Source organism: Asterias rubens, chromosome 20, assembly GCF_902459465.1.
Source record: "Asterias rubens chromosome 20, eAstRub1.3, whole genome shotgun sequence".
Taxonomy (NCBI): domain Eukaryota; kingdom Metazoa; phylum Echinodermata; class Asteroidea; order Forcipulatida; family Asteriidae; genus Asterias; species Asterias rubens.
Genome location: NC_047081.1, coordinates 10,287,499 through 10,302,388, shown reverse-complemented (window position 1 = coordinate 10,302,388; position 14,890 = coordinate 10,287,499). Strand labels below are relative to the sequence as shown.

The window sequence follows — 14,890 nt, the reverse complement described above, 5'->3', positions numbered from 1 at the left end:
TTGTAAATTTTTATTTAATACGCAACTGGTTTTAGGCATGACAAATCTGTTCTTTAAAGGCACTGGACACTAATGGTAATTCCTCAAAATAATTATTAGCATAAAAACTTTCTTGGTGATGAGTAATGGGGAGAGGTTGATGGTATAAAACATTGTGAGAAACGGCTCCCTCTGAAGTGACATAGTTTTGAGAAAAGTAATTTTCCACAAATCGATTTCGAGACCTCAGATTTAGAACTTGAGGTCTCGAAATCAAGCATGTGAAAGCACACAACTTCGTGTGATAAGGGTGTATTTTTCTTTCATTATTATCTCACAACTTCGATGACCGATTGAGCTCAAATTTTCACAGGTTGGTTATTTCATGCATATGTTGAGATACACCAACTGTGAAGGCTAGTCTTTGAAAATTACCAATAGTGTCCACCGCCTTTGATCTTAGGTAAATCAGGCTCTTATAAAAACAGGGCCCAATATAATGGTTCCGCTTACCGTGGAACTCGGAGCTTACTACTTGTATGTTTTTTAATACAGGGCACCATAAGCAAAGAACACTGTACAGTGTAGTAAGCACACCCTTGAAATTGGACCCCATTTTCTACAAATGTATATCTTGACTGCTAAGACATTGTTCATGTACTGAAGATCACAAATTATTTAAACTCTGTAACTTTAACGAACACAGAGCCCTAGTTTATTTACTTTCATATTGAATGTAAATAAAATTTACATGGTTTATCCCATACTGTATCCCCCCCCCCCTCAAAAAACAAAACAAACACAGACGTTCGTACAAATCAATTTTAAAGACCTTGGCAAGACATGTACATTTTTACAGGACCATACCTAGAAAAAAACCTAAAAGACAAGTTTTTGTAAAATTTATATTATTGTATGTGAAATAAAAATTAGATTCTGAACTTTAAACAATCACTGATCTTCATTAATTTAATTTGTCTAAAATATTGATACACTTTGAAGTACTTTAAGACCCTGTTGGTCTTTTGAAATGAAGCTGGTCAGGAAATTTATGCGATGCAGCTGTGAGACCACTTTTTGTGTGCATCTGACAAAATCACAAGGGGTTGGCTAAGAATTGGTGAAATCAAAGAGGTAAATCCAGCATTTTGATCAATTTTTTGTCCCAAATTTAAAAAATCATATGGGGTAAGTCCAGCATTTTGATTGATTTTGGCCCAAAATTGAAGAAATCCCAAGGGGTAAGTTAGTCCAGCATTTTTATCCATTTTAGCCAGAAACTTAAAAAATCCCAAGGGGTAAGTCCAGCATTTTTGTAGATATTTGGCCCAAAATTCGAAAAATCAAAACATCAAGTAAGTGCGGCACTTATATCAAATTTGGGTAAAAAATCAAAAATTTAAATATTGGATGTTCTTGTGAAAATACCATGTTTTTTTACCCCCTGTTTTCTCGGCAAGTAAAACTGTTTCCAGCTGAAACTTTCACATGTGATTTGTAATACATCTTTCTTTTTAAATTTTGCCTATAAATCAGCATTACATTGACAAAAACCAATCTTTGACAATAATTTTAACGCATAAACAGAAGAAGGTGTGCGCAGGCAGTTCAGAAATGAAATACTAGTAAAAATGTCATTTGAGTTTGTATTTATTATGAAACAACCAATCAATGAGATCAAATAATAGATAAACCCATTCAAAAAATATACATCCTCCAGATTTCTAAACAATTAGACTTGACTCAAGTCCCAATCCCGTGAGAGTCCTTTTAGTTTCAGTCCCATCATCGCCTAACGTCAGAGAACTTTTGCGCGGCCTTTATCCTCCAACCTGAGCTATTCTCAGGACAACAACAGCTACATTTTGACTGAGGGCACACAGCTATACGGCTTGTTTGCTAGTTGGCAGGGACCTCTCACACGAGAATGGGACTTGAATCAAGTCTACTAAAGAGTTTGCATAAAAAGTGACTACTTCTTTACTGGGTGTCTCAGCTAGCCTCATCGTCATCTTCTTCTTCTTCCCAATCTTCACCTTCCTCGTCACCGAGGTCATCATCTGAAATCTGTCCAGGGAAAAAAAAAAAAAAAACATAATTAAAAAAAGAAGAAAAGATTTCATCGTGTCACAAAGTAAAATGGCACCGCCCTGAACACCTTATAATGACAGGCCTGGATGCCATGGCCGATGTTGCCCTGGTCTTAGCCTGAGGGCCCCTTCAAAAGTTTCACATAGACTTTAAGATTTTTCAAAGGAAGTGACTATTGCAAAATGAAAACGGCCTTGCCCTTATAAAGATAACAATTTCAGGCCTTTTATGATGTCACAGAGTTGAGAGACCCCTACGTTGGAGTAAAGATAGATAGCCATTGGTCCGTAATCATTTGTATCAGACATGGACCTCATTGGGTTAAGCACTTCTTCATCAAATTAGTGGGCCAAAAATTGAAAGAATTTCGATGGGTTTTCTTTAAGGTAAAATATTTAACAAATCACAGGGGGCAAGTACAGCAATTGTATCAAATTTGGGTCAAAAATTGGAAAACCACAAGGTGCAGTCCAAAAATGTCCACTCCCATTAGGCCTGAATAATTGGTTTTGTTAACTTACTGCTTGGCCCAGCTCTTGGAGTTTCTCCTTATACTTGTCCTTCTTAGCGTCGGTATCCGTCAGCAGGACTAAGAGATCGTCCTGTTCCTTCCCAACCTTCTCTACCTCCTCCTTCAACTTCTTGCATTCCGACTCCAAGGAATCCTTTTTTTGCTCGAGTCTGCTGATGACCTCTTTCAGTTTGTTGACTTCCTCTGCATCCCCGCTGCCCCCCTGCTGAGAGTTTTGCGCCTCTCGTAGAGACGATTCCAGGTCTTGGTTTGCCGACTTCAAGCGTTCATTCTCAGCGGAAAACGAGGCGCAATTCGTTTCCGTTTGAAGTAGTTTTGATTCTAGGTCACTCTTTGTTTCTGCGAAGGAGGTTCGGCTAAATCTCTGAAAGAAGAACATCAAATCCAAAAGTATAGACGGAGCTGATTTAAGAAATACCAGCATAACGGAAAAATATCACTAACTAAGTACAAGCGAACTTATGAAAAAACTAACACTTGTGACATCATCATGCTCTTTGAGAAAGCCCTACAAGTAGGAGAACGACAAACAGAAGACCGAGCCTTTTCCAATGCGAGCCCTGCCCTGTGGTACTTACTACCAGACAGCTGCAGAAATACAAACTCACTTGAATCATTCAAAGAAATTGATGAAGACTCACTTGTTTCAATGACAGTGATTTTATTTGTTCATAAGAAAATCGAGCGCTTTGCTTCCTCTAGAAAAGGCACTCTATAAGTGCCAACTTATTATAATTAATTGTATAATTTCAACTCTTGTGCACACTTAAGATCATATTGTCTAGTGACCATTTGTCACCTCACCTCTTCTTCAGTTAACCTCTCCAGTTCCTGCCGTTTCCCCCTCATATCTTCGTTCAACTCCGTCAGAGCTGTTCGCAACTTCTCGTTCTCCATTTGCGTTTCTTCAAGGCGTGTTTTCAGCTCGTCCGACGATATGTTCTCCATTTCACTCGATGAGAGTACAGCCTTGGCGTCTGATATTGTTAAGTCGTTGGTCTGTAGATTGGAAACCAGCAGATAATTAAAGTCATAAGCGGTGGTGTTCACATCTTATTTCAAAATCAAGAATTTGTGTGTTCAGAAAAGGTTACAGAGAGTCAAGGTCAAGTAGCAATCATCAGAAAAAGAACCTATTAAATGAAAAAAATGCCAAGAAATAACCATTTGATGCAGTTGCAAAAACACTGGTAACAGTACTTTACCACCCCCTTCTGTGGGAATGTGTGTTGGGAGGTTGGCCAATAGATAAATTGCACATCACGTCTTTGATCACCATCTTTGATGAATGTGCACGTGTGCAAGGCTATCAGTGCAGCGTCTACACAGGTGCACTTGTTTATCATCAAATGCGATATCCATCTATAGTATGCAGCAATGTGCAGAATTTCCTTTGTAAAAAAAACCAAAAAAACTTACTAGTTTCTCTATCCTCGATTCCTTTTCTAGCAGCTGTGTGGTCATTGCAGCAGTCTGGTTCCTCAACTCCTCAATTGTTGCCTCTAGCTGCGCAGTCTTCTCTGCATCAGCTTCCTGGTTTAGACCGGTGGGGTCCATAGAGTTGGGGATGTCACCTTGCCCAGCCTGTACCCCTAAAATGATCACAATACAAAAAATGACATCAAGCTGACTAACTTCTGCTCATTAGGTCCTTAAAGGGTCTGTTTCTGTTTTGTAATGACTCTGAAATTTAATAAAAACTTACTTGGTAAGAAGTAAAGCATCTTTGAATGGTACAATGCATTTTGAGAAATTTCTTTTTTTAAATAACTGCGTTATTGGAAAAAAAATACCACTTTTATCCTCCAAAGTTTAGTCGACCATTCATGCAAAATGGCCTCTCCAGTGTTAACTGAAGGGAACGCCCTGTACTGTGAGCCATAGTCCAAAACGACAACTTCGGCTTCAGCTACGGCTAGATCACACACATCTGCCTATTCTTAACACTGGCAGACCCGCTGATCTAGCCGTAACTGTAGCCGAAGTCACCATTTAGACACAGCCTAAATCACCTGTATTAACAAGAGGTTCTAAAGTAGCAAAAACAAATTTGATGAATTTCCGATAAAAATGCCATTTTAGCAAATGACAGACAAACTCTCTATGTTTGAACATACCTTGCTGTGCCTTGATTAGGGCATATTGATCCTTGAGCTGTTGAATCTGTTGAGCTTGCTCCCCCAGGAGTGCCTCTGCCTTTCTCTGTTCCTTCTCCAGATCTGTGTTCTTTGTTCTAAGATTGCCAAGTTCCATATCCTGCGATAATAAAAGAAGAAATCAATATATGCTCAAAACTCTGTTCGCAATTTAGGGCCACTGATTTTCCGCGATCGCGGAAAACGGACGGAATTCGCGGAATCCGCCCTTTGAAACGGAAAACGGGATTTCAGAAAATTTGATTTTTTTTTTTTTTTTTTTTTTTTTTCGGGACGCCAAAACTATTGAAATTGCATTCTTTATTAAGATTCTTTTTGTTAAACTAAAAAGGCATCAGAAATCAGACCATTAAAAAGTACGAGATCGTAACCGTGGATCTTTCAGTTCTACTTCACACCATCCTCAATGTTTACACACATGATGTACACACGTTGTTAACATGGTTAAGCGAAGGGCATTATTCGCGGCACGTTTTAAACATTTTTTGTTCACCCAAATTGCATTTTCTCCCTCTCTTTTACCAACAATAATACACAAACTAGCTTACCTATGATCTATAAGAACACATACAATGTTTTTTCATCTCGGAAAGGTCTAAAATAAAACCGTAAACTGTCAACATTCTGTCGCCAAAGCGAAAACAAAATGGCTGACATTTTGTTTGTGGATGGAGAATGGTCACGTCCATAGACTTGTTCCCAAGTCTTTGATCATGCTGAAACAGCGCCCTCTTGTGGATACACTCCTGTCATTAGCCTACAATGTGGCTGATGCAGAGAATCAACTGCAGTTTTAGACTTGGAATCAAGTCTATCACATCATGTGCATTGATACTGCAGTCACAGTGCAACCTTTTTAGAACAGCAGTATACAAAATAATCCACAATTATAAAAAAAAGTATTTTTTTGAAATTTGTCAGTTCAAATGAACATTTTACAAAGTCAACAGTGCAACTTATCTCAAATTGTTTTTTATAAGTGTGTCCCTGGGTATTAAACAACCTTTTATCTAATTAAAAAAACATGAAACGGAATTTTTTGTGCCTGAAACGGAATTCATGTTTTTGCCAAACGGAATTTGCACTTTTCTGAAACGGAAAATCAGTGGCCCTAGCAATTCTATGCAGGCCTGCTTAAGCTCAAAAATTAGCTAAGCACAACTAAAGTTATGCTTACTAGAATAAGGTTACCAGCTAAAATACCATGTCACATGTCCAATCTGTGACTTGTATCCTGCTTATTCTTGCTAAGCTTGTTTTGCAGGGCGTTAATTGTCTTTCAATATCTAAAAATTTAAATTTGGGGTCTGTGTGGCTGGGTCAAAACAGTTTTGAAATAAGAACACTGATGATTCTAAATGCCTACTAACATAGAAAGTGCCAACTTTTTACAAACATGAACCATAAGGTTTTGCTTTGGGAACTTTGCAATCATTTACCTGCTCGCGGATGATATCTTTGTACTGCGTCACTATTCCGTCGTGATCTTCAATACTTTTCTTCGTTTCAAGGTCTTCGTTTTCCCCAACTGCTCTCATGACCACACCTTGTAAAATAAAACACACCAAGTATGTAATTACAAGTCAGGTGTTAGCGTCATTACTCATTGCTTGTTATTTGCTAAAGGAAAAAGTCAGCTATACTTTGCTATTGAAATGCTTTTGTTCAAATACTAAGCACGTGTGGTGTGTCACGGCCTAGTGGTTAAGAGTTCCAGGTTCCGACTCTGGTGTTTCTGATCAGCAGAGTGTGGGTTCGAGTCCCAGGCGTGACACCTGTGTCCTTAAGCAAGACACTTAATCATGATTGCTTCGTAAAGCTGGGGAGGCAGTGCTTTCTGTGTGGACTGTAAAGGGGGTAACCCAGTTTCAGCCCCAGGAGTAGGTGGCAAAGGCCCCCTGAAAAAATAGTTGATTTGTAGCCCACACCTTGAAGAGGCCTTCAGGCCTTGTGTATTGCGACTTGCATTACAAGAATAAATTTGTTTAAAAAGTCTCAGAGACAGCAGTTTTGAAAAATAACTACAATTTTCTCCAAACACGGAATCGTTGCCGTGGTTAACCATACATCAATTCATGGTGTGACCCGATGAAACAATACCTTCAAGTTGTTTGAAGAGTGCAGTGAATTCATAATCTAGCATCATACTGTCAGCCGAGGTGAATCTAAGCTGAGGTTTCTGAGCTGCGAGTGTGTACATCTCATGTTTAGACACCATGTCGAGCTTCTCTACAAACGCCTCCAAGCCAATCCTCTTCTCGATCAACTGTTTCATGCTGTCCCTGAAAAAAAAAGAAAACAAATCATTTGTAAGTAGGATTTAAAAATTTGCATGGTGGGAAAAATAACTCAGACAGGTTTGGTTTAAACACCGTGTGAATATTTCTTTTTGAGTAGTGTTGGTTCTGAAAAGAACTGTTGGTTAACGACTCAATGTTTTGATCATTATGCTCTGATCGTCTTCAGGAGAATGCTGGACTCTGTTTCTGGATGCTGCTTTTAAGTACTTGGCTCAATATAAGATCATTTATAATCTTCCCTGATCCCTGTTCATAAGAGTACATTTAACCCTCTGCTCTTGGTACCAGCAAGGTGACCAACCGTTTTTCCTTAAAAAAAAACTGAGAAATCACATGCCTGCCTAGAACTTCAAAGTCCCCCAAGCTTGAAGATGATTCATCTTCGTACTTACTTTGTGAAGCTTGAGTTGGAATTATCGTTGAAATTGACGCAGATACCCAGCAGGAAGGCACAGAGGCCCTGGCCGAGGGACTCGTGTTCGTCGGTGGTCTCGGCAACTTGTGCAGTCAGCTAGACAGGAAAACTCAGTCAAGGGTACAAACATCTCCCTCTGAAGTAACGTAGTTTTTGAGAAAGAGGTAATTTCTCACTCAAGTATGAAAAGACTTCAGGCCTGAAGCCTTTTTTAGGGATCTGGAAGCACACAAATGTGTGAACATGGGTTTTTCTTTCATTACTCTATTGCAACTTGGATGACCAATTGAGTCAAATTTTTCGCGGATTTGTTATTTTATGCATATGTTGGGATACACCAAGTGAGAAAACTGGTCTTTGAACACGCCCTGCTCCAAAATGCAGGTTAAAGGCCAAGCTCTATCCGCAGCGCGCGGAGCCTAAGCCTGAGCCGAAGCCTAAGCTGAGGTTTGAGAAAGGCCCCTGGGCGGAGCGCAACTCAGACTCAAAGAAAACATTCACAAAGTGCACACGAGAACCAAAATATTTTAAAAAGGATACGAATGGAATGTTGGCAGGGTTGAGAAGGAAGTGTGTAACTGCCAACTGGCATCCAGCAAGCCATGAAGACAGCAGGATTAGAAGGCCAACCTTCGTCTGGAATTTTACTGTGGGCTGTAGATCAAAAACAGAATAAAACACAATATCATTGTGGATATGTGTGCATTACAAGTCTTTATTGATACTATTTATTATTATGTTAAACCATGAAATTCAAATTCTGGGATTGATCCTCAAAAAAGAAGTAGGAAAGTTTCGCTAGGTCCAAAACCGCTCAGGAGACGGCACTTACTTGTGATAAGATATTAGCGCATTGTTGTAACAGAGACACGGGAGCCTGGCCCATCCCGGTGGCCAGCTGTACTCTCAGGAGTTGCTCCTTCTGTACGTTGTTATCTTTGAGGGCGTGGGAGAGGGCGATTGAGGCACACCAGTTGGACAACGGGTCCTGACTGAAGAGACCTCCGCAGAGAAGCTGACCCGCTGTGACGGCCGACACTGAAACCAAGAATTGATTTATTAGTTGCCTATCAAATTTCGTAAAACCCAAATTAATATTCTTTATCCCTGATGCAAATTTAGCGTCTATTATATAACGTTGCGGTACCCGCTGCCAAAACATAGGATTTGAACTGCCTTTAGCTACCAGGCAACCTCGGCAGTCTAGTTTGTTAGACACTGCTCTAGAATTGCAAGGGTCGCGGGTTCGAATCCCACCCGAGTAATAATATGCTTGTGATATTTGTTCACAGGACTCGAGAAAGTACTGACTATACAGTGCTAACACACATCGGTGTATGGGTAAAACAAAATTAAGATTTCGTATTGATTTGAAAGTTCTGATTTTAACATACAAAACTTAACGTGGTTTACATGTGGCTCCTCCGTATGTTAGTGATCTCATTGGTGTAAAGAAGTCATCCAGTTACTGTTTACGTTCCAACAATAAGTTGTGTTTATCTTTTCCCACAACCAAAACACAGGCTGTATGCTCCACATGGAGCTGATGTGGTTCAAGGAGTAAAATAAATGTGTAACCTGTGGTTTTGTTTTGTAGGTATGAGAAAGCACCCAGTGTATGGGCTTAAAACAACATAGAAAAGCTAATATTTTTTGCCCTGTATTATTGCAATATGGCAAAGGTCTAACTAATTCTGAGCAATTACACTTTTGTTCACGTGCGGCAGAATATCAATCCATGCTTTTCCCCTTTGAACTCAAATGGTATAACCAGACCCGTATATATCTCCTACACAAATCGGAACGTACCATCTGCAGTGGCAGGGAGGAGTGTTGATATAATTTGCTCCTGTCCCACGTCGTTCTTGTAGAGGAAACATTGGAAGCAGTAGAGAACGGCACAGCGGAGGATGAAAGGTTGTTTCTCGTTCACCATGGACATGAGAAGAACGACAATGGCCGGCCTGTATTCATGAGCAGAAAAAACAGCATTTACCAGTTTTCTCCTGAAGACGATCAGAGCATAGGCTACTGATCGAAACGTCGAGTTGAAACCAACGGTTCTTTTCAGAACCGCCCCAGCTCATTTAGAGATAGTCATTACATGGTGTTACCGCAAACCTTTCCATTCCATCTTTCCACCATGCAAAGTTTCAAATCCTACTTTACTTTTACTAGACTGGTCCCCTGTCCTGATCCACAAGGATAAAGACAGGTATTGGTTTATATGTATACACTTGCACATCAGATTTAACTGCGAATCTTCAGAACCTTGAAAGCCATGGGAAAAGGATGCGAGGTCAAATGTGGCTATGGTGATGGGCTCAATGGCAGATCTCTGGCATACACATGTATATCACGATCCTTGAATGTTCAAGATAAAACATTTATCAGCTGAAGGAATCGGTTCTGTAAGATGCACAGTCAACTAAAGTGACATTGGGGCTCAAGCAGGGTATTTTGTACAGTCTACTAAATTAAACTTTGGGGCTGAAAAAAATGGTAAAAAAAACCAAAAAACAAGGGTTTGTTCTCGGATGGATTAGCAACTCACGTAGGAGGGTTAAAAATACTGGAAATAACTTAGTACCTTGGAGGGCTGGAAGGGGCGTTGACGGCTGCGAAGAAATCCTGGTTGACCTTGCAGCCTCTGATGACCTCTGACACTGTGTTGATCGTCTACGAATACCAAACAAAAAAATCACAGTAATCCGATTATCCAGAAAGAGCTTTTAGTTTTCTTCACCACTTCTAGACAATTTATTTCCTTCAGTTGAATTTCTGAAAATTTGAAAACCCTTTACCTCCGTCAGGATATCGGCTGGTACCCCGCTGGCCATCAGGATACCACAGAGTTGTTTCAGCAGTCCGCACGAGTGGATTAACTTCTGGCAACCACTCGTTGCTTGTTGGGGATTGTTCGGGGAGACCAAACTCCGAACCACCTACGAACAGTAAAAGTTAAAAAAATTACAGGAAACAATTTTATCTTTAGAAAAACAAAAAGGTCTGAAGTAGAAGGAGGTTTTCTTGTATTTACGTCCACCTGTGACATCCTGCCATTGTTCCACCATTATTTCACGCGAATGGGGAGATGGCTACCTTTAAACAATATCAGGCCATTTGTGCGAAATAAGGGAGCGCTGGAATGTCACAGGTGGAGGTTTACAACAAATAATGCCACCGGTGTACGTGCCATGCGTGGGATACGAATGGCCCTTGAGCTTCACCCTCTGCTATTTCTACCCACGCATGGCGCGCACCTCGGGCATTATCCTATACATACCTGAAGCATAAAGTGGACATTCTGGACTTTCTGTGTCGACCAAGTGCCGTCTTGGTTCTGAGGAATCATCGTTTGAAGATCAAAGAACGGGGACAAACGCTGAACGAAACTGTGAATGCAAAAAAATAGAAAACTTCAAGATTTCAATTTATAAGTAAACAAAGTGCAAAGCCTGCTTACATACATTTATCTTTGGTTTTGACAGCCCTACTCAACAACCTGGGGTGTTCCATACGACTTCATCTTAATTTTTTTTTTTGGGGGGGGGGGGGTAGGGGTTTAAAAAATAAAGTATTTTCGTTTAAAAATGGAGAAATTACATCCCTGTACTATTTAAAGCTTCAAACATCCCTCACCTTCCCTCCTTGAAGAACGTTTGATTGGAGCTATTCTTCTTGAGAAGGTTCAGCAAAAGCATGAGGCAGTCTTCCACAACGATGCCTCCATCGCTAGCCCCTTCCTCCATGATGATTCGCAGGAGAAGATCAAAGGCGTTCTCAAAGGCCACAATCTTCTGGATGTTGGCATTCCCCTTGGTCAGACCAGTAAGGAGCAGGAGACCCTACAAATGAACAAAAAAATTACAATAAATAGATTGCAGGGACATTGAATTAGAAACAGGGTGTCCACTTTATCTAGGGTGTCCAAATTCGAAACAGGGTGACCCAATTCTTAACAGGGCGTCTGAATTCTAAACAAGATGACAAAGACTTCACAGGTTATGAAAGACACCTCAACACCCCTCTTGTACCCCTCTTGTACCCCTCTTGTACCCCTCTTGTACCCCTATTGTACCCCTCTTGTACCCCTCTTGTACCCCTCTTGTACCCCTCTTGTACCCCTCTTGTACCCCTCTTGTACCCCTCTTGTACCCCTCTTGTACCCCTCGTGTACCCCTCTTGTACCCCTCTTGTACCCCTCTTGTACCCCTCTTGTACCCCTCGTGTACCCCTCTTGTACCCCTCGTGTACCCCTCTTGTACCCCTCTTGTACCCATGTTGCTACACTCACATCATTACGGATGACCTCACGGCTGTCAGAGAGCAGATCCATCAGTTTGGAGACACCCATGGGACTGACCAAGATGCTCTGCTGGACTTGAGATGACCGGAAGTTAATAAGAGCGGTCATCAGACGGATGGCTGGCCACCGGACTCGGAACTCGTACTCCTGAAATGATGAGAGAGAGAGAGCGAGAGCACAACATATAATTCCTTTTTTAATAATTACAAGTATTGTTGGAATAGAATACCTAAATATTATTTTGCTTATTTTGTAATGCAAGTTTGTCCCAAACAAGGCTAAGAGCCACTCTTGGTAAGGGGCTACAAGAAGCACACATTCAACATGAGAAGGTAGCAATTGACATTCCTCTTAAAACAGTCTAGATTGTAGGATAGAAGCATGCACCTAGCAAGGGATTCTAAAGAGATGCAGTATGTTGATTAAAGCTATTGGAATGGCTCATTGGTCTACATCTCAGCAAAGCAAGAGTGTATTGGTGAGAACAAGCTCTGGTTTCACGCTCAAACATCCTGATAGGACAACAACACACAGGACCAACGACTTTCTGTCCCATCCAAAGGACACAGCAATAATGGTTTTAAGTGTCTTGCTTGTAAAGGACACAAGCGTCATGCCCGGGACTCGACCCTCACTCTGCTGATCAGAAACACTAGAGCTTGAGTCCGGTGTTCTTCTCCGCTCAGCCGAATGACACGATTGAGTAACTTACCTCTAGCAGGCTCAGCAAGAGGGACACATTGTCCGTCTTCTTAAGGAAGATATCAATGAACTGCTCACTGAGAACTCGATTCTCTCGCTCCTTCGCCTCCACATCCACTTGCTGAAACTCTTCTGAAACATCAACCAGATCATTAACAGCAGGGTTAATTGCTTGAGCGAAATTCCCCTGAAAAGGTTTTGAAACTTCAAATATTTCGTAAGGTGTTTTTTTAGATTTTCTCAGAATTTTTTGTTTTGACTCATTGTAAAAGATTTGGAGTTGAACAAAGAAAAACTTACTAGAGTGGGACTCGAACCAACAACCTCCGAGTTTACATCCGAGGCTCTACCAACTGAGCTATCAAGCCTTATGTTGACAGTCTCCCTATTTTGTCAATATCTTTGTTTGGGGGCCAGTCAGAAGCCATGGTAAAAGAGTTTGCTTTTTATAGATACTTAGAGGTTTATTTGGCAAGTAATAGGGCCTCACACTTTTGTACTGCATTTATTACAAAGTCCTGCACCAAGCAAAATCAGGACGATTAAACCTTAGATTTTGAGGGTTTTTTAAGCAAGTACTGGTCTACCTTTCTTACCATCTTCCTCTTCCACGATAGGAGCAATGACATTAAGAAGTGTTTCCACTGCATAACTCGCTATCTCCGAATCGTTACGGTCTGTCTGCAGGACACCGAGCAACACATCCATGCACTGGGTCCCCACCTCGAGGCGAAATTTCTAGGGCAGATAAGAATATAAACAAAGTTTGCAGAATTGTAAAACAAAGTTAAAAACACAATTTTTCTTCCAACAGCATTCATTGTTTATTATTGACATATCTTTATTTGATACATTCAGGCTTTAGTTCGGCGGTTTCTTCCCCCAACTATCACTTTTTTGGTCTTTTTGGAAAATAAGTTTTTAACTACAAGCTGAAAACATTGCTTTTTGTCATCGCAGAAGGTCAATAATTCCTGTCTCCAAGTTATGTCCTTTGGGGAGACTTTTAAAAAGTGCTCTCTCTTTGTTATATAAGCTCAAAGATTTTCAAATGAAGTGTGTAAGTCTCGTCAAAACCTGCCCAGCCCCTTTTTTAGAATTGAAGCAGTCACTCAATTATCACTGCCGCAGGGGCACAGGGCACAGTAGTTGTGGGAGGGGCAAGAATGCTTACCTTTGAGAGTGACTTAAGGGCACGCACAGCATCTCGTCTGTCATCAAGTAAGGTTGAAGACTGTACTCGGTCACAAAGCCGAGCAACCTAGAAAAAAAGAAAAAAAGAATCCATACAAAATATAAATCAGAAAAAGAGAAAAGTAAACAGTTATTTGGCTTCAAATTTATTGTTTTAAAATTTGACAAAAATGTCTGTATCCTGCTATCCTTTTTTCATATGTTCAATTTTACTCAACAATTAATGAGATATTCCTTTTGGCTTGCCGTGCCCGTGTGGTGGTGGCAAGATATTATTATTTATAACAATCAAATATGGAAATCTTTCCTTTTTATTTTTGTTTTGTAAAGGTATACTTATTGTGCGCTGCTATATTCTCTTTGTTGATTTTCATTTGATCTAAAAAAAAAATAGATATACAACTTAGAGAGGAAATCAAAAGGATAACTTTCCGTATGGCGCCACCACTTTTTCACTCATATTTACAGAAAGGGATATCTCATTGAGGTAAATTAAATACTATATTATTTCATATCGAATGAAAAAGTGGTGGCGCCATACGGAAACTTTTCCAATCAAAAAAGTCAAAGTCGAGTTGACTTGTTATTGTTATAATTTACGCCGGTCACATAAAATATTACAAAAATACAATGCTAAATTGCAATACAAAACAAATCCACAGAAACAGAAAAACACAGAGCGAGAGAGCAGACGGCCTATCGACAGCCCACCAAAACTTACTGTTTCTGCCCCAGACGGCTGAGCTGAAGCCTCATTCGAGCCCAGTACGGATCTTAACCAACTCATTTCTGACTCCGGTGGTGTTTATATCTTACTCACAATCAAATAAGATGATTTTAAAGTGATTTTTGAGTGATCTATTTTGTACCACATACGGTACTTGCGTGCAAATGATACGTGGCCCAGATTTGGGTGATTCCCTGTTTCACCATGTACTCATTCGAATGCAGATGGTGGGTTACCATTGAAATACAATCAGATTTAGACTTTCACAAAATTACTTAGTCCTTACATGTTTTGTCTAAACTTTAACAAGTGTTACACTATATTTTAGGTATTTTGTCAGTCATCCGCAAGAATTTAATGATTGTTTTATACTAAAATTGTGTGCATTTTAACTTCACTAGTGATAAAAAGTTAAATAAATTGACAAAGTCCAGATCAATAAATACATCAATTTTCAAAACATTTGTAACGAGTTTAATTTCAGT

General features: G+C 40.1%; 1 protein-coding gene across 2 annotated transcripts; it reads right to left on the bottom strand.

Moving 5' to 3' along the window:
- Positions 1 to 1,223: 1,223 nt before the first annotated feature.
- On the bottom strand, positions 1,224 to 14,568 carry LOC117303611 (general vesicular transport factor p115-like). Of its 2 annotated transcripts, none has more exons than XM_033787825.1 (20): positions 14,400 to 14,568; positions 13,659 to 13,745; positions 13,072 to 13,222; positions 12,495 to 12,616; positions 11,771 to 11,929; positions 11,116 to 11,321; positions 10,760 to 10,868; positions 10,278 to 10,418; positions 10,064 to 10,152; positions 9,283 to 9,437; positions 8,306 to 8,511; positions 8,014 to 8,127; positions 7,451 to 7,569; positions 6,859 to 7,040; positions 6,198 to 6,304; positions 4,720 to 4,858; positions 4,022 to 4,194; positions 3,407 to 3,601; positions 2,592 to 2,966; positions 1,224 to 2,046 (listed from the first exon to the last, which is right to left on the bottom strand). In XM_033787825.1, exons 1-20 carry the CDS (start codon positions 14,463 to 14,465, stop codon positions 1,972 to 1,974), a joined length of 2,970 nt encoding a protein of 989 aa, XP_033643716.1. In that variant the 5' UTR covers positions 14,466 to 14,568; the 3' UTR covers positions 1,224 to 1,971. The 2 variants fall into 2 exon arrangements, with proteins under 2 accessions (XP_033643716.1, XP_033643717.1); XM_033787826.1 differs by having other exon boundaries at positions 13,081 to 13,222.
- Between the last annotated feature and the right edge of the window lie 322 nt (positions 14,569 to 14,890).